The following is a 19,879-nucleotide window of genomic DNA, read 5'->3' as shown; positions in this document are numbered from 1 at the left end:
CCAGTGTCCGGCTGTATCCCAAATGACCTGATGATGGCTCGTCGTGTCAGGATTCAAGAATCTCGATGCGCATGTCCCCAGGCACAACGAGAAGCCACGTAGCGCCTTGTGGTGCGTGGTTTTCTTTGTAGAGAACACCATTACGTAGGGAGAAACTCGGGAGTGATCTTCTGAAGATGGGAGGAACATTGTCGGCGCGGCCCTGCAGATAGTCGACGAGTGTCTTCAATTCGGGGTCGTTATGCTGCTTGGTAGACATGGTAATCGCGCTCATTAGACCGAGGAAGGCGGCGGCGTCCTCGAGGCTGTTGTCCTGTCGCTGGAGTGGTGCTCGGGACAGGCAATCGGCGTCGTTGTGCTTTCTTCCTGACTTGTAAGTAACGGTTTCGTCATACTCCTGTAATCGGAGGCTCCATCTCGCTAGGCGTCCTGAGGGGTCCCTTAAACCTGCCAGCCAGCACAGAGAATGGTGGTCTGTTACCACCTTGAACGGCCGTCCGTACAGGTAGGGGCGCAATTTTGTGATGGCCCATATGAGTGCAAGGCACTCTTTTTCGGTCGTCGAATACTTCTTCTCTGCCTTGGTTAGCGTTCTGCTTGCGTAAGCGATGACACGTTCGACGCCGTCGTGAAGTAGAACGAGCACGGCTCCTAGACCATCGTTGCTTGCGTCGGTGTGTATTTCTGTATCGGCGTTTGGATCGAAGTGGGCAAGCACGGGTGCGGTCTGTAGACGCGTCTTCAATTCATCAAACGCCTGTTGCTTCACTCCAGATAAACGTGGATCCGTCCTTCGTGAGGGCATTCAGGGGTGACGCAATTCTTTAAAAGTTTGGAATGAACCGTCGGTAGTAGGCGCAAAGGCCAAGAAAGCTTCGAACGTCTTTCACGTTAGAAGGAACACGGTAATTTGCGATGACCGCCGTCTTCTCGGGGTCGGGGCGTACGCTGTCGCTGCTCACGAGTTGGCCGAGAAATCTGAGTTCCTCGTAGCCGAATCGACACTTCTGAGGCTTCAACGTCAGCCCTGCAGTTCTGATAGCCTCGAGGACTTGCTTTAGCCGTTCAACATGTTCTTCGAATGTTCTTGCGAAGACGACAACATCGTCGAGGTACACCAGGCAGGCTTGCCACTTCAACCCGGCGAGAACTGTATCCATAACACGCTGGATCGTCGCTGGTGCTGTGCAAAGGCCGAAAGGCATAACCTTGAATTCGTAAAGTCCATCCGGAGTGACGAAGGCAGTCTTCTCACGGTCCCGTTCGTCGACTTCAATTTGCCAGTACCCCGTCTTGAGGTCCATGGAAGAGAAAAATTTTGCGTTTTGAAGGCGATCGAGCGTGTCGTCGATGCGCGGTAACGGGTAGACGTCCTTCTTCGTTATCTCATTGAGTTTCCGGTAGTCGACGCAGAACCTGAGTGTTCCGTCCTTCTTCTTCACTAGTACCACCGGCGATGCCCACGGACTGGTCGACGGCTGGATAATGTCATCTCTTAGCATCTCTTCTATTTGCGTTCGGATCGTTTCTCGCTCTTTGCAGGAGACCCGGTACGGCATGCGGTGAATTGGACGGGCCTTTTCGTCGACGATGATGTGGTGCTTCGCAATGGGCGTTTGTCTTACTTTCGACGATGCAGCGAAGCAGTCACTGAAATCGTTGAGCATCTGGAGAAGGGTTTGCTTTTGAGTTGTTAAGGGTTTACGTCGAAATGTTCGGCCTCGTGTTCCGTGGTGACCGGGATGCGAGCAGTGTCAATCAGGCAAACATCCGTGGTGGAGTATTGGTCTACGATGACGGCTATCTTCGTGCCGTTCGCCAGGTGTTGTGGCTCCGGGCGAAAATTTGTGACCAGGAGTTCGAATATTCCGTTTCTTACGGGCACCATTCCTCCTGCTATCCCAATTCCTCGTTCAAGGAGAAGTTGCGTGTTGCCTTCAGCCAACAAACAGCCAGTCGGTGCTCTCTCACACGTAGCGGTCACAAGGACTGACGACAAGGGAGGCAGGTTGACGTGCTGAGTCGTCACGGCGGTTGCGTCCGCGTTTGCGCGTTTCTCCGGGGTTATTCGTGCCCACCACTTGTCTTCTGCTGTTTCCGGCGTTTTAAAAGAGGTAACTCCATTTGTGAAGTCGATGATTGCTTTGTTTTCGACTAGAAAGTCCATTCCGAGTATTACATCCCGTGGACAGTTCGGCAAGACGACAGGTCGTCTTGCCGGTGACGGTGACGAAGCGTTTGTGCTTCTTCAAACGCGCGAACGTATCTGGAGCTAGAGCCACCTTTCCGTTCAATACATTGAGGCAAATTTCGGAGAGGTGTTTCATGTCGGACGAGGACGAACGTCTCAAGACGTCGCGACGGCGTGGAGGGGGTAGAGTGGAGAGTACTTTGAGTAAAGTGAGGTGAGGGCGGAGATTCATTTCGGAGCATAGATATATTGACGTTCTCCCGGAAAGATATTGCTACGCAGCCTGTGATACTCGTGCGTATAGTTGTGAAGATCCACGAGTAAATATGCGTGGGGCGATGACATCGCTTGTTTATATGTGTCCAGAAAATACTCCAATCTTTTTCTGCCAAATAGCTGTTGGCCGAAATGTTCCATCTGGTGCACGCTGCGCACGGTGCGCCACAGGACGACGTAACTGGCGTTGTAGGATATTGTTCTAAAATGGCTACTGTCGAAAAAGATGTTTTGAACGAGTAAGAAGATCGACGCGTTGGCGTGGTGAGAACCCCGAATGAAAAGATCGGTCACCTCCTTCAAGGAACGAGCGTCGGTCATGTGATCGTCGACGACGATCAGCGTAGCGCGCGACGTGTCCCACTCTCGCGGTAGCTCCTTGGTAAATTTTACGGAGTCCCCGAATTCGTCCTGCATGCTCGGCGAAGCATATTTCTGCACGTAGAATATTTGTGACGGAGGCTTGTCCACCACGTCGTTCAGGTTCCTCAGCACGTTAGCAACGAACGTAGATTTGCCGCACATGGAGGGGCCGCTTAAGATACAGCGAAAAGGATGACGGAAACGAAAAGGTTCGGGGAAAGACATGTTGCGTGCGTACACGTTTCACGAAGAGAAAGAAGAGACTGAGACTCGAAGAGAAATGCATCGCTTTTATTTACACGTCGTCATCGTCGTCGTCCTCTACATCGGAACTGCGTTCCCAATACAGATTATCCAGGCTAAAGTTGGACTTCTTTTTCGCCAGTCTGTCCGCCGCTAAGATGCGGTCGAGCGTCTTCATCTTGTCCTGACACATTTCTTGACGCGCTTGCAACCATTCCAGGCGGTGGACTTGAAAGTCTTCCTCCACGATGCCGCGAATAAATTCGCGAAGTTCTTCGTTTTTTGTCTTTTCCTTGCGACGACGAGAAACGCAGGAGAATAAACCACACATGGCGTTTTCCAGGTATCGGTCAGAATGATGACGCGAGCGCGGTGCGCGCTGCCTTTATACAGATAAACGCGCGCGCGCAAAGAACGGAGAGTGAAATCGAAACTCAAAAGCCACCTGTCGCCGCTAGGAGCGCGCACGCGCGCAGCGGAGAGCCGAAACCGAAAACACCCGCGGGCGGCGCAGAGGGAGCTAGGAGCGCGCGTGCGCATGCGCGGACGGGTGGAGCAGAGGGCGCGCGCGCATCCATAGCTGCCGCTGCGCGTCGCCTCACTCAGTTTCTCTCTGGCTGCCGTGGAAAGCAGACGTGCGCTCGCTCAGTTTCTGGCTGGCTGTCGTACAGGGCAGACGTGTGCTCCCCGCGCTCGCTCAGTTTCTGCCTGGAAGTCGCCGCGGGGGAAAAGGTGAGTGATTTGACGCGCTCCTTTTCTCGTATGTTTGCCGTGTTTAGCGGTGACCAACGAGTGATTTGACAGCGCTCGTGTTAAGCCTTTTCTCACATGTTTAGACTTGTTTTGCGGTGAGCAATCCTGTTGACGCATGTTTAGCGATGTGTGCCCGGTGGTTCCCGCCTTGTGTTAGCTGCGTAGTGTTGAGGTTAGGCCTAAGCGATCGCCCCCGTAAGCCTTTTTCCTCGTATGTTTACCGTGTTTAGCGGTGACCAACGAGTGATTTGATCGCGCTCGTGTTAAGCCTTTTCTCGCATGTTTAGACTTGTTTTGTGGTGAGCAAGCCTTTTGTTCGTGTTGACGCATGTTTAGCGATGTGTGCCCAGTGGTTCCCGCCTTGTGTTAGCTGCATAGTGTTGTGGTTAGGCCTAAGCGATCGCCCCCCCCCCTGTAAGCCTTTTTCCTCGTATGTTTGCCGTTTTCTCCGTGCTGTTTTAGCAGTAGCAGTTAGACCTTTTCTCTCGCATGCCTAGACTTGTTCAGCAGTGCTGCCATTTTTACCTGCCGCTAGTATCTTGTTCTCTTTCTTTCTCGTCTAGAGCTATGATGGTGGCGCCATCTGGTGTGATGCCTTACAACTAAGTGGCCACCTGTCGTCGATCTCTGCAACTACCCGACGTCAACAAGCGCTGGTCACCCCGGAGCCGTTTCTTCGCCACGGCATCGTTGATTTTCGAATAAATTGTTTCTCTCCACTCTATTTCTATCTTTTTATTTTATTTTCTACCTATTTTTTTATTTTTTCTCAGCTCAAGTAGCCGGCAACTCACACAATGGTCTGGACGCGTCTTAGATGCTCCCCAATTAGTGTAATGACTCCCTGGAGGGTTCTGATTACTGTGGGGGGTCCCAATTAGCTCTAATTGCTAATTAATGGCGTCCAGATGACTGTGTGACTTGCCGGCTTCTTGAGCTGATAATATACTACTGACACCTTGTGAGCCAAGTTTATGCGTATTTTAGGCCAATCACTATTCTTTCTGGTAGGGCAACACGGACACAGATGGAATTACAAAATGGGGGCTTCCAGAGATGAATCTGAGCGCTAGTCAATTGTCAACTGAAGGAATGATCATGAGGAAGTTATTTCATATAATCAAAGCTCGCTCGGGAGGTTGGTTTTTCATAGGCTGGTCATCTCGCTGGGTACCTGGAAAAAATGGTCCACGAAAATTTGTTTTTAGAAAAAAATGGTCCCTGGTTGCGTGGGCGGAAAAATGGGCCCCGCGGGGTCCCGTGCGCCGAGAGTTACAGGAGCGCCGTTGTGAACAGCTGTGAAAACGCCCCTGTATTTTTGGCCACGCTGTGCTTGCACGACCATTCCTTCTGGGATCATTTTTTTCCCGCACCCCACCCCGCTGTATTAGCAGCTGTATAATAGGCTCCAGAGAATGCCTGGACCCCACGCTTACAACGTCTTATGGTTGCGGAAAATCTGCTAAAAAAGTATTTTTCCTGCATCCGCTTACACCTCAAACCCTGCCAGCAGCCATAAGTAGACAGCGATTTAGTTCGTGCGCTTTTTGTATTATGATACTAGGAAGCGGCGTGCAACAGAACGTGCAGTCATTACAATCGGCCATATGTTCAGAAATGCGCACCAAAGAGTAAGTGACTTCAACACGAAGCGGACGCGTTTGCAGGCGTAACCCTTGTTTCCCATAACACTGTGTGGTCCCGTTCGCCATTCCGCCGAACGGTTATCATCGACGGCGACAGCACAGTGACCATCATTACCACCAGCGTCTGCTGTAATGCTGTCGCACTTCGTACGCGTTTGGCTGTGTACCAAAAAGTACCGTTGATCAGGTCAGTACCGTTTTATCAGTGGACAACTTCCACACGGACATTGGCGGTTATTCGCGGGAAATGCAGTGCTTCAATGCAAGCATCTTCAGCACAGTCGGCATCGGGATTCCAGCGCGGGTACCTCCCAGTCTCGACGTGACGTGGCCAGCACGCTAACCATTGAGCCACGCGAGCTGGTTCCAGTTATGTCACATTCCATAGTCCATTCCATGTAGTCCATTCCATTAGGTAGTCCATTCCATAGCCCTCTCAATCTCCCTTGTGGCTAATGGCCATTGTCCATGGGAAGAAGAGGAAGAAGTGAACGCAGTCACCGTAGTCCATCGTCTTCGTCAGACACTGTCACGTTCGTGAGAGCAACAGTCGTTCTAGTGTTTTCTTCTGTTAAACTGCCTCTTGTGAAAAGGTATGCGATTTTCGTACTGCAACTGCTGCGTATCATTTGTAACGTCGCAGCGTGGAAGATTAGCATTGACTAGCTTTTGCTTCAAGAATGATGGTGATATCATGAGGAGCGAAATGTGCGGGCATCTCTGTTTGTCGACTGCTGTCCATGCACGTTATGACTTGCAATAGCACCAGGACAGATTTAACTACGGCAACGACACTTCTACCAACAGCAGTAGCAGGGAGGAGGCGGTGCTCTCCTGCTACTGCGCTATGTCGCGTTATACCGGGTCAAGATAGGTCAGTTAGGTTAGTTTCCCTATGGCACGGGGAGGTGAAAGATTCCGAGAGGAACAAGCCCTGAAATTCCCTGGGCTCGCGCTAGCCGGTGTCGGCATCAGACTGCGCCGGCCAAGTATCGTTGCCGCAGTTGGAAGCAAAGTAATCACAGTTCGTGTCCGTACCGTCACTATCAAAGTGTAATTTACCATCCGATGTGGTTTTTATACCATCATTAATATCAGCCGCCATTTTTCTCTGTGCAGGTCATGGCAGGCTACAACGGTAAGACAATCACTTAATTCACCTTCTACGCCATTGTGATAATAAGACTCGCGTCCCCTGTATCTAAAGCGTGTTATCCAAGACACACCACTGTAACCAGTGGCGCCGCTATAGGGTAAGCGACGCCCGGTGTATGACTTGAGTCGGATTCAACATGGCTCTGTTTCCCATCCGGTATCCTTTGCTAAGGACGTGTCGAGGAGTGTTTGTAAAGAAACTTGTTGGGCTGCCGTTAAAGTTCCGATGAGCGGTTTCGTATTGTTAGCTTACGAATATTATTTTTTCTTACTCGAATGTACATAAACGCGGATCGTGGTCGTTGGATTTTCTTGATTCAGATTGACCTCTTTCCACAGCACTTCTTAGCACTGTACGTCATTGTACAGTCAGCATACGAAAAACAAATAAATAATAAGTTTCCGAACATAAGGCATACGATTTTCGAGGCTTACCTAACTGCAAGATTTGGTTAGAAAGATCTATACCTCGTTCTGTAAACGGTTTTTAACTCACATGTTGTCTCAGTCCGGTGAGCTGAAGTGCAAGTAGCGTCAAGTATGTAGCATGGATGGCAGGATGACAACAACAACTTTATTACGGGATGATGGATGGAAGTTTCATCGCCGGGGGCGATACTCTACCCCATTGCTGATGGCGGTGCGGGGAATGAAATAGTGAGCCCCGTCACAATAAGGATCGAAGTCCTATGGTATCCAGAAAGGTGAAGAGAGCCTTGAGGGCAGAGCGTTGGATAGCTGAATGTGGTCAGGGACCAAGCAATTTTGCGAGAGTCCAGCGTGATTTTATCATGTCATTACAATTGTTGTGTTATACATAGAAAGGTTACACATTTTCTGAGGCCAATATAAAGCGCAACTTGCAGCTTCCACAACCGCAAAAAAGTATACATTTTTCTTGTGCGCAGTGGATGATAGAGGCGTCGGCTGCCTCCTTTCAGTCCTGAATTCTAATATTCCCGCTGCAGGTCCGAGCCATGACTCCAAACGTAATCGGGGAGACATTGGTTGATATTGGAGAAGGTTTGAGCCTTGCCTTTGTTGATCGCCATGGCAAAGGCAATTCCGAAGGAAACTGGCGACGTCGAATGACGGGAAGGGCATTTTCCGTTCACTGCAGACGAAACTGCAACCCTGAACAAACGGACCCCTGGCGTCGATCTTCAGCGTAATTCGATCCCGAAGCCTGTTGTACTGATTACCATGGCAATGGCACCGTCCTTCAGGTGGCAGCTCGTGCGTGAGCGAGCCACTAGGAGTGAGATTGTTGAGGTATTCGGGTATTAGGGCATTTTATCCTCGTTCCGTGGTCAGCAGAGCCTGACGGAACTCTTCTCTGGTGGCGAATTCGTTTGTCAATTGAATGTGGCAGAACGGCTGAGTGCTCGGAAGTTGCTAGCCTATTGCCCGCGCTGAGTCACGTGACAGTTGCCACGCGAACATGAGTGCCAGGAATAATCTAGCGGTTTTAGTCGCTTGGATCACGCTAGAGGCATCGCGGTCGCTCACCTTCGGGTTTCGTCGTCTGCTAACCCAGGTGAACCCTCACAGTGCCGGATGTGACGACACCGGATATAGTCTCGCAATCCGCTGCCCGTTCGCATCGAGACCGGGTGAATGAAGTGCTAGCTGGCAGTTTCTGGAAAGAGCGAGATTGCTGCCCCTTGACTAAGTCAACATGACTGCTCGAGATCTGGCAAAAAAAAAAAAAAAAAAGAGCTGCCACGAAATGACCACCCGAATTCGCCATAGCGATAACCAACGTTCCACCGAAAGCACGATCGTTTCGCGTGAAACCGCGTAAAAGCGTGTCTATAGCACATTTGGATGCCATACAAAGATGATCATTTCTGCTTTCGTGAGCGTCTTAGCCCTCTGCCTTCTAATCGACGATGACCTGCTCTAGTCGGCGATAATAAGCCTCTTCGCCTCTCCTATAGCAGAAAGCTCCAGGACAAAAAGACATTTCAGGATCTCGCGGAGGATTTCTTGCCCCTCGTGCAAGAGCGAGTGCGACAAAACGCTGCGGTGGTGGTGAGATTGCTTGCCACAGTTGGCCAAGCTTGGGCGGGCTACATCACGACTACGACAGACCGTTTAGTTCGAGATTCGTTGTCGTTTAATGGATCTTTCACTTCTGGATTGGCGACAGAAACGATTCCGTGCCTTTGACTGCAAGATCCATAACCTAAAAACCCGAGACTAGGGGACAAAAAAAAAACGACAAACACAGACCTTGTCTGTGTTTGTCGTTTTTTTTTGTTTTTTTTTTTTGTCCCCTAGTCTCGGGTTTTTAAGTTATGGATCTATACCACCAGCTCGCTTGCTACCTCTCTATCCTCTCGTTTTTGACTGCAAGACTGCATACCAGGGGGCGTCCAACGGGCAACCTACTGTACGCGTGCGATATGCCTGACCGTTCCAACTATCACTGTGCCGCGCCTGTTGTTTTCCAAACTGCGCGGTACATTCGAATATAAAATTGTGATTTGTTTTCGCGATTACTCCAAACCCTTTCAAAAACGCATTTTCCTCGTTTCGTCTACTGCTACACGCGAAGACTGCGGACACAGAGAGCAACGTCATTAGATTACATTAGAATGGAGAACAACAGGACATCTACTTTATGTGTAAAGATTGATTTGACCTCGTCATTTTTACACAGATCCATGGGTAGCTCAACAGTATGCCACAGGTAAGACTATGCTTGCACATCTTTCCTACATTGCGTAACCCATTGTAGAATCTTGCAGTAAGCTATAAGAGAATTGTACGTCACGTGCTCTTTAGCCATTGCTTGTCACTATTCGGCATTCTGTGATACTCTACTCGCACTACGCGAGCGCGACTGTGCCGCTGTTGGTCAGCGCGCTTCGCTCCATTCGCTCGGCAAACACATCCAATCGTACTGAGACGAGCACATCTTCCATAATATCGTTGCGTTCTATGTTCGCTACTTGACTTAAACCCACTTCCCGATATCAGCTAAAGTGTCGCTACTGTCTCAATCCTAGATTTAATGCGAGTGTGCCTTTAACTGCGGGACATATGTGGGGACTGTGCAATATATTTTAGGACAAAAGCTGCAATACAACCAATATTTTGCTCAGAGATGGGACGAATCCGGGATTTCCCGAATTTCCCTAATCCGAATCCGGATACGAATCCATGAAAGGTTCTGCCAGACTTGTACGTATCTTGAATACGTACTCAAAATACAGTATTTTAAATACTTTTTCCGGTATTTTGGTACCCTACTCAATACATTTTTGCGACAAGTATTTTTAATGTATTTAAAATACTTTTTTCGGTATTTGCTACTCAGTACTCAAAATACTTTCCTTCCTCGTCAAGCCATATCCAGCACGCTTCCCGCCGTGCCGAGATTTTCAGCTCACTGCAATTTAACCCCCTTTCTCTTCTTTTTCTTTTTTTCGGGAATTCGCGAATCTGTCATTTATCCTCTTGTACAATAGGCTGGTCCCAAGCCTGGCCTTGCTTGTCAATAGCCAACTTCGTCAGAAAACCGTTCCTATTCATATTGCCAGGTGAATCACCAGGGGATTAGGTACAAGATAATCCCGGCATTTATTTCTTTGGTCATCAAAGCAATAAACATGTGCCAGAGGTCGAATGACCCAAACCGACATACAGGAGTGATTACGAAGTTTTGGGTCAGAACGTATCAACAAAGTTTACTTGGGTTCACCAAAGTTCACCAAACATTACTTGACACCAAGACGTTGCAAATGAAAGATGGCTGATGAAGTTTATTCCCTTCATTTGTAAGGCCACATTCAAAATACGCGTTTCACTTACTGCTAATACTAAAGTACTTTAAAGAGTATCTTAAATACTTCTTAGAGTATTTAGTACTCTACTCAAATTACTTTCAGTTTCGAGTATTTTGTACTCTATTTTAAATACTTTTTCCGTAGAGTATTTAGTATCTTATTTGAAATACTTTTGCGCAGTATTTTGTACAAGTCTGCTGTACGCCCAGCAAACGGGGCGCTCATACCTGATGTGAAAGTATGAGGTGGAATCCTACGTATTTATTTGTATGCGAAACGTATGCGAAACAATTGTGAATGGAATATTGCGTGTGTGGGTTGAAACATGCGCAAGCACATAAGAGCTCTCCATCAACATAGCACGACGCACTCTACAAGATAAACACTTGTGCGATGTTCAAATGAAGAGTAGTGAGGTCGCGACACATCCGTACGTCGTTCATTGTGGGCGCGCTATCATGCTATACAAGATATACGTACGCACGATATTTAATTAAGTTGTACATCAGTGTTGCCAGCTATTGAATGGCGGTAGAGCCACCTAATACTTCCTGCAGTCAGCTCCCTACATTGCTATTTACTACATGTTTCATAAACTATTTTTTTATTTATTTCCGATTATGATTAAACTGATTTTTGTTTATTTCAGGCAATTATGGCGCGGAGGCCTACGGCGCAGAACAGTACGGCGCAGAACAGTACGGCGCAGAACAGTACGGCGCAGAGCAGTACGGCACAGAACAGTATGGCACAGAACAGTACGGCACAGGGTATTACGGAACGGAACAATATGGCACCGGCAAGTTGGTTGTCCATCTCTAAAATAGCTTATAGTGATCAGCTGTTGAGTTGCAAACTGACAAAGAAACTCCAGTGTTGTCCAGCGCGTCCATGATTCGAAGAAAGCATTGGTACAAAGCTCTATCGTAGCATTTGCGACATTTTCTCTATCCATGATCTCGAACTATAACCTGATGAAATTGTATGCATCGTACCTGTATCATATGGCGTGTAGTTGGTTCTAAAATTATAACTGTTTAATAATGCGGTATTTCTGTGTGACAGTTAACAATATCCAATGAACGGTAGTCGTTCGCAGGTTACGACGTGCAAGGTAGGAAATATCTGTCACAATTTTTCACTTCAATTGTTAATTGACATCCGCGGAGATTTTGCTGAGATTTTCGTTATTTTTATTCTTGTTTCTTTTTCCAAGGCAGGGTAGAACCTTCCATTTCTACACGTACCCTGTAATGTCGTTATCTGCCCTGATTTGTTGAAAACGGGGCACGTACGCCTTTTTTGTGACACTTATGCTGTTCATAATTGTCACAAAAAGGCGTACGCCCCCGTTTTCAACAAATCAGGGGCGAGAACGTTGTCATTCGGGATGATGGTTGGCTAGGAGCGTGCTATGCGGTGAATCTCGTTTTTAAGAGTGTAGGTCACCTGCAAAGGAGGTGGGGCCGATTGCCAACGTTGCCGCCGCCATTTTAAGGTGAGCCCTTGATAATATAGCGTGTACACACTTCACAGCGCACATTACAAGGGTACGTGTAGAAATGAAAGGTTCTACCCTGCCTTGGAAAAAGAAACAATAATAAAAATAAAGAAAATCTCAGCAAAATCTGCGCGGATGTCAATTAACAATTGTGCAAAATTGTGACAGATATTTCCTACCTTGCACGTCGTAACCTGCGAACGACTACCGTTCATTGGATATTGTTAACTGTCACACAGAAGTTCATTTTTAAGAGTGTAGCTTGCAGAGGAGAGAAGCACCATGGGCCTGGTAAAGAGACAGTGTCTGAATGATTCATGCTGAAAATAGGGTGTCAAGGGTCACTAGACAGGGTGGAAACATGGGGAGGGCAGACGGGGATGGAGCTCCAGGGTATAGGTCTCTTCAGGCATCCAAAGCCTGACTATAGCCAGCACCAGCAGATGGGGGGGGACCTGGGAAGGACTCATACGGGGGGAGCCATCACCAGGGCCCGTAATTTCTCTCGGCGGCCCAGTCCCTACTCTTTAAGAAAAATGGGTGCGAAAAGGTGGTAACTTCTATAGTTACCACCTACACTGTTAAAATAGAACTTCACCGCACAGCACGCTCTTAGCCAACCATCATTCTGAATGATATCATTCTGTGCATTGATTTGTTGAAAATGGGAGGAGGCGCCTATCTGGGACAGATTATCTTGTCCCAGATAGGAGCCTCCCCCCTGTTTTGAACAAATCATGACACACGAATGATATCATTCGGTATGATGGTTGGCTAGGAGAGTGCTCTGTGGTGAAGTTCTGTTTTAACACTGTAGGTCAACATAGCGTATGATAAAGTCTGTAAAGGGGTGGTAAAAACAAGTATCATATATTCAAATTGCTCCAAAAAGGTGTACGTCCCCTCGCTCACCGAATCACAAGCGGTAACCCTATCATTCGTGGTAGAAAGTGAGGTAGCCGGTAGCAGCCTTTCAGGCACAACATGATGCGACAACTATTACCTTCTAAAAGGTATAACTACTCCACCCTTTTTCTAAGAAACTGTAGACTGGAAAAGTGGCGACGGGTGATATGCGTGACCTCTAGAGCCTTCTGAGAAACAGTGCCACGAGCTTTGTCCATCGCTGTGGTTACATGAATGCGACACAAGCGTGGCGTATCTGGTTATCGCTCCTCTTCGCACGCATCCTGGCTGGCGGATTGGTTGATGCATGTGGTCGTGTAGGAGAGGATTTGTTGAGATAACTCGATAGGCTTTTCTCGCATTCATGCAAACGCAACTGTGCAGCGCTATTGCCCTCGTTGCTGGCTGCCTGCACTGGATTTTTAGCTGCATGGTCGGCGACATGGCGTGGCTAGTGGCTCATTTTACCGAGTGTCCACTGTATGCTCCATTCTCGGTTTCTTCCGAAATATGTCGCGGGCAACCAAGAACAGCAGTAGTGCAGAAGGCCAGAGCCCGCGGCACTCGCTTACTGAAGGCTGTCAAGCCTTCAAGCTGTCACGCACCTTAGCGGGTAGAGCGGCAAAGTTTCATCAAGCAACATCCAAGGAGATGGAACTGCACGTACATTTTGCAAATATATTCCGGCCGAAGAAAGCGAGATATCATCGAGCTTCCCTTTTTCCCTTCGAAGGAGCCTATAGTCACCATGACTATAGGCTATAGGCACCATGACTATAGGCTCCTTCGAAGGGAAAAGGGAAGCTCGATGATATGTCGCTTTCTTCGGCCGGAATATATTTGCAAAATGTACGTGCAGTTCCATCTCCTTGGATGTTGCTTGATGAAACTTTGCCACTCTACCCGCTAAGGTGCGTGACAGCTTGAAGGCTTGACAGCCTTCAGTACTATGACTATAGGCTATAGTCACCATGACTATAGGCTCAGACCAGAGACGTCGCGTGGCGAGTTTGCGCCCGGGACAGGGTAAACGTAACCCCCCCTCCCTCTTTCTCTCTCTCTCTCTCTCACTGCCATCAGAAGCTCAGAAGAGAAAAGAAAACGTTCATTCGCACATCCGAGATGCAGACAGCCCACAGCATGATTCACTTAGCAGAGCCATGGTCATCTATCTGCACCTGGAACCTATAGCTCACCTTCCGAGGAAGATTGGCGCAAGTCACACAAAGGCTTAACCGTTATACGCGGGAACCATGTCATGCGGGATGATTGACAGGAGCGTGTGATGTTTTGTTTCAGGAGCGTAATGGTCATCAAATGAGAAGGGGGTGTGGAAACGTTACGCAACCAATGCTCGATCATTTAAGCACGCAGCTGCACTGTTGTAGGAGGACACACGTACACTCGCGGAAAAAGCAACTGATAGTAAAAGTAAGAAAACGTTCGATTCTTGACCGCTATTTTACGTGTCATCACCTTACGCTTGGGGCGATGACGGATAGTAAGGGTAAGAATCGTTCATTTTCATACTCTTATTTTAAGCGGCAACGGCTGACGGTTACGCCGTCCGTCAAATGTTTACTCTCATATTACTGCCTATCGCAGCACGTATACCGCATAGCATGAGTAAACGAAAAAGCTCTGTAGCCGTCAACGGTGCAACGTGCCCTCCCTTCGTCCCCCAAAGGCAACATCGTGCTCCTCTTGCGCTCGCATCGGCTGCAGCGCCAACAAAGAAGGACTACTTCCGAAGATGGAACGTTTGTTGCCGCCTCATGCGTTCCATCTTGGTTCTGAAATCGGCAATTGCATCAGGGCAATTATACGAACCGATGCAACAGCTGCACCTATATCAACAGAACGAATCACAGTGTACACCAATGTATGGGTAACTCACCTACAAGTCCGTGGTCTGCTGGCGGGTGGCTACACATCAAACACCAGCCAGGGGGGCATTTAGCATAGACAAACGCGTCTACAGCCCGCAGGTATCCCGAACAGTATCCACTGGCGCTTGTACAACCATCGCCTGTGCTCTGTATAACAACGAGGGGCATTCACACCGAATAAAACAAGAAATCGGCAGGGCTCACCCACGTGTTCCTCCAAAAAGTCTGCAACACTCACCTCCTGAACGTGCTCTACTTCACGACAGACGCACGTGCTTCCCGCCGCTCTTGAAGTCCATGCTCGGCAGTCTAAACGTAAAACGGCATGACAGGACGGAGTGGCGCAAGTTTCCATTTGATAAACATCGTCGAGCGGGTACACACCAGAGGGACCGCAGCCGAAAACTTTGGGTTGCTCGAAACGCGGAAGCCTGCGTCCAAAGTGTGCGCGCACACGCAGACTTTCTTGTTTTTTGGCAAGGCTCACCAAGAATAAGCGTAAAAGCAGTGACGTCATGACTCCGAAGTTGGATTATCCGTCAAGGGGAAATTCTATGCGTCAATTTCTAAGGGTAAATGCACAAATGACGGTGAAAACAAGTGCGTCAACGGATACAGTGCGGGGTTTAACGGATACTCCAAGTAAAATACCTGATAACGGATAGGGCAGTTGGCGTCGTCGTCGCATATTACGGTTACGAAGAGTAAAACACGGAGTAAGCGGTATTTTCCGAGAGTGTAGGACTGACACAAAAAGGCGTACGCCTCCCTCTCTCCTCGAATCAGAAGCGATAACCCTACACTGTTAAAACAGAACTTCACCACATAGCACGCTACTAGCCAACCATCATACCGAATGATATCATTTTGTGTCATGATTTGTTCAAAACAGGGGGGAGGCGCCTATCTGGGACAGATTATCTTGTCCCAGATAGGCGCCTCCCCACTGTTTTGAACAAATCATGACACAAAATGATATCATTCGGTATGATGGTTGGCTAGTAGCGTGCTATGTGGTGAAGTTCTGTTTTAACAGTGTATCACTCGTGGCAATGGTTGGCGCAGAGCATGCGGTGAAGTTCTGTGTGAAGTGTAGTTGAAGGTACACAACACGTCCGCCAATTACCACTTCTTTCTACAAGACTTTGGTGGATATTCCGGATAATCTCCCAAGTCCATTAGCATGTTGCCCGTCTGTGGGATCCGCTCGTTGCTTATGCTATACGTGTGCACAAGCAAGCGCATAGTACATAATACCTGTACGTCGACGATGCTCAGTTCCTTTGTGTTCGCATGTTATTTGCGATACAGTCAAGCTGTTAATCCACATTCACATCCTCAGGAGAACGTACCTTTTACTGCCCGATTTCGGTGCTTTCTTTTAGGCTTAAATGCCTGCGGACTTTTTAGTGCCTGAAAATAATCCCCCCTATCCTACGCAGTAACGACTTGACTGACTACGCGGCGTTGAAGCTTTTGCTCTATAATATTGCATTGCCTCCCCTGCATACTGAACACAAAGCGTAATTTTTTTTTAAGAATTCCCGACATCGCAAACGACGAAACACCAGTACAGCACAACATGATCGCGGCAGGATCAGGTCTTCGGCTGCTGTCATGTTGAACTATTCCGCTATTGGTCCGTTCAATTGCCGACCACACTCTCGAAAAATGAACTTCACCGCATAGCACGCTCCTAGCCAAGCACAGCACGAAATAACATCGTTCTTGCCCCTGATTTGTCGAAAAAGGGACACGTACACCTTTTTGTACCAACTATGTACTGTGTAAGTGTTACAAAAAAAGACGCAATAAGTGACACGTAGAGGACTGCTCTGAAATTATACGCACAGTTTAGTAACAAGACCAATCTTTGCACTTAGGTTACACCGGAACACCGACTGTAGGGCAGACTGGAAAAGGTAATTCAGTACTTCGATATCTGTTGGTACTTGATACGGGGTTGGCACAAATGACCATTGATCCACGCGGTTCACAGAGAGCGACACGTAAGTAGGTGCACTGGTATAGGCGATCAGTGCTGGGCAAGTATAGATGACGAAGGAATATGTTCAGAACATCCGGATTTGCTCGGTTAAGATCAGCGAAAGGAAATTTTGGAATGTGTCCACAGGAACGGCGCTTGAAAGATCGTCCCGGATTCACTGTCGCTACAATAACCTCGATTGGCATATTTGTTGTAAGCCCATCCTGTGGTGAATGACCCCCGTCCTAACAGCATTAACCAACACACGAATCGAACCATAGCCGTGTTCAATTTAAGAAGCAAAAGAAATCTAGTCCGTCCGCCCTCAGAGGATTATTGCGACGCATCTAAGATTGCTGGACAGAGGTCACGCTCCCTCCTGCCCTAGATAATGTAGTCCGTCACACCCACTCTCTTTCTGTATTGGCTGTAATGCTGGCCGCATCACACTACGCTGCGGCAGAAAGTGCGGTCCCCCATACTGATGGCGCATGGTGGAGCTGCAATATTTCTCCTCGCGCACTAATGCGTCTCCTTATCTCCAACCGCCTATGTAGTTGACGGACTAGATTTTTTTTCCTCCTTAAGTTGAACACGATTATAGTCATGCCGGGAAGGTATTGCGGGGCAGGGCGCTGCCGTGGAGAAGCTGATACGTCCCCAACGTGAATTTCTAAGTCACGTGCCATGAGAATATACGTACTGGACGTAACAGAAGTGGTTGGCTGTGAACATAGAACTATCATAGTAACTAGAAACCAAGTCAGCGAAGGGGGGGGGGGGATCTCAATATGTGGGACGCCATGATCGATACGTTATAGACCTAGCGTGGTCTGAACGGTGTCCCCTACGAGTCCTGTGCGCTGTACTTTACAGCATGTCGCAGCACAAGAAATTTTGGAGTTCAAAAAAGAAATTCAATTTATTTTAATTAAAATCAAATGAAAATATTCTTTCAAGGTGGCAAATTCAGTTGCCACACAAGTGCCGTTTACCCCGTATTTTTCCGTCGCCCTGTTTTTTTATTAAGTCCGAATGATATGTTTTTTGAAACACCCTGTATAAATCTTCCGCAGCTTTCCTGATCTCCTAATAATTCACAGGTCCTCCCTTACGTGTGCTATGCTGGTGGCAATCATCGTCATCGTCCTTGGCACAGGTTTGGTTCTGGTGTTTGTCACCCCAAAGCTATTAGGTGAGTGAACCACCAGAAAACTGTGCAGCTCATATCTGGGCCTGAAAGATACCGCGTAACGCGCCGAGAACCAGCCGACATCACCGGCTGTATCCGACGGGGACACTTGTGCTGTTCATAATTGACACACAAAAATGCGTATGCCCCCCGTTTACAACAAATCACACTCTTAAAACTGAACTTCACCGCATAGCACGCTCTGCGCCAACCATTGCCCCGAACGATAGGGTTATCGCTTCTGATTCGAGGAGAGAGGGAGGCGTACGCCTTTTTGTGTCAATTATCATGTATCCAAATTGACACAAAAAGGCGTACGCCTCCCTCTCTCCTCGAATCAGAAGCGATAACCCTATCATTCGGGGCAATGGTTGGCGCAGAGCGTGCTATGCGGTGAAGTTCAGTTTTTAGAGTGCAGGGCAGATGACGGTATCATTCGAGCTGATGGTTGACTAGGAGAGTGCTATGGAGTGAAGTTCATTTCTAAGAGTGCATGCCCCGGCTTTTGAAAGAAGAGTAGAGTACACTCATCAAAATGGGCTTCACCACATAGCACGCACACTACCATCATCCTGACCTTTCCTTTCTTTTTATCGTTTTTCTCCCCATCTTCATCAAATCAAGGGAGAGAACGTTGTCATTAGAGACTATGGTTTGCGAGTAGCGTGCCATGTAGTGAAGTTCATTTTTAAAAGTGTAGAGTAGAGCGTCGTAGAGGAAAACCGGGTGGGGTCTGCCCGTCGGGAGTGATAACGGCATCATTATCTATATTGGATGGCGTTCATCGTGCTGTGTGGTAAAGTGTAGCCACACGGCAAACCTAATTAAACGGAATGGCAGTAGGTTCACCTGAATCACCTCCTAACCAACCACCATCTCGATTGACATCGTTCTCTCCCCTGATTTGTCGAAACCAGGAGGCGTACGCCTTTTTTTGTCACAAGTGTGGGCGACATACTTGGATCAGAAACGTCGTGCGCCTCCTCTTTTAAGGTATCTGTTCCACTTTTCTCTTTCCTGTCGTAGTTCTATATTTGGTTTGGGGGGGCGCCACCGCCTCATGACTCTACCTCCAAAACCGTTCTCCTAAAGGTTCTCCTAGCTAACCTTATCTCTTTTGTACTCGTATAATGAAGGTCGTTTGCAGCAAAAAGGGGACTTATGCCCTAGTCAGACGGCAAACCTAAGTCCGTTAGTGGAACGGCCGTTACTTCACCTGTAGTCCAATCATGATTTCGAATGACATCGTTCTCCGCCCTGATTTGTTGAAAACAGGAGGCGTACGCCTTTTTTGTGGCAATTATGAACAGCATAATTGTAATAAAAAAGGTGTACGCCTCCCATTTTCAACAAATCAGGGCAGAGAACGATGTCATTCCAAATGATGATTGGACTACAGGTGAAGTAACGGCCTTTCCGCTAAAGGACTTAGGTTTGCCGTCTGACTAGGGTATTACAGTCGACTCTCTTACGTGACACCCACGGTTCCTGAAGAGAATGTTTTGATAGCTGAACATTCGGATAGGTGAAACTCTGAAGCTTTGCAAAATGAAATTCGTTTGCACTGTCCCTGTTCAGATGTCACGCGATCTCGATACGCGAAGTCCGCAAGGGTATCGACTGTTATTTGTACAGTTTCAAAGGGGAGAGCATGCAAGTGCATTATATGGGGTCGAAATCAAGGGGGGGGGGGGCATACCTGGTGGTGATGATGAGTTAGGTTTTATCGGCGCATAAGCGAGGCGATACCTGGTGACCTAGGTGAAAAATGTTTGCAATTACAAGTGGTTTATGAAACAGTTTCTACTTGAAACCATTTTGAACCCCTTTGTGCGTATAGATGGTGTGCGAGTGGGAATTGTTTTATACAGCATTGGGGGAACTGCATTTCACCTGGGGTCACAGTATGACAACAGTTTTCGCACAGATTTGAGCTGGAAGAAAGTGGGCATATTCGAAGACGAAACACTCCACTCCAAGAAA

At 48.0% G+C, this 19,879-nt stretch overlaps 1 protein-coding gene across 2 annotated transcripts in view; it reads left to right on the top strand.

Moving 5' to 3' along the window:
• The first annotated feature begins 5,970 nt into the window (after positions 1 to 5,970).
• The window catches only part of LOC135399692 (uncharacterized), a 38,820-nt gene continuing 24,911 nt past the window's right edge, over positions 5,971 to 19,879 (top strand). The window contains exons 1-6 of one of the 2 annotated variants that reach the window (XM_064631426.1): positions 5,971 to 6,065; positions 6,592 to 6,610; positions 9,293 to 9,322; positions 11,071 to 11,220; positions 16,601 to 16,639; positions 17,808 to 17,899. In XM_064631426.1, coding sequence (XP_064487496.1) covers positions 9,297 to 9,322; positions 11,071 to 11,220; positions 16,601 to 16,639; positions 17,808 to 17,899 — 307 coding nt within the window. In that variant the 5' untranslated portion in view covers positions 5,971 to 6,065; positions 6,592 to 6,610; positions 9,293 to 9,296. Of the gene's footprint in view, positions 6,066 to 6,591; positions 6,611 to 9,292; positions 9,323 to 11,070; positions 11,221 to 16,600; positions 16,640 to 16,716; positions 17,900 to 19,879 lie in introns of those variants that run through there. The other variant, XM_064631427.1, reaches the window with a different exon arrangement.

Source organism: Ornithodoros turicata, chromosome 7 (assembly GCF_037126465.1).
Source record: "Ornithodoros turicata isolate Travis chromosome 7, ASM3712646v1, whole genome shotgun sequence".
Taxonomy (NCBI): Eukaryota; Metazoa; Arthropoda; class Arachnida; order Ixodida; family Argasidae; genus Ornithodoros; species Ornithodoros turicata.
This window is presented reverse-complemented; position numbering and strand designations above follow the sequence as displayed.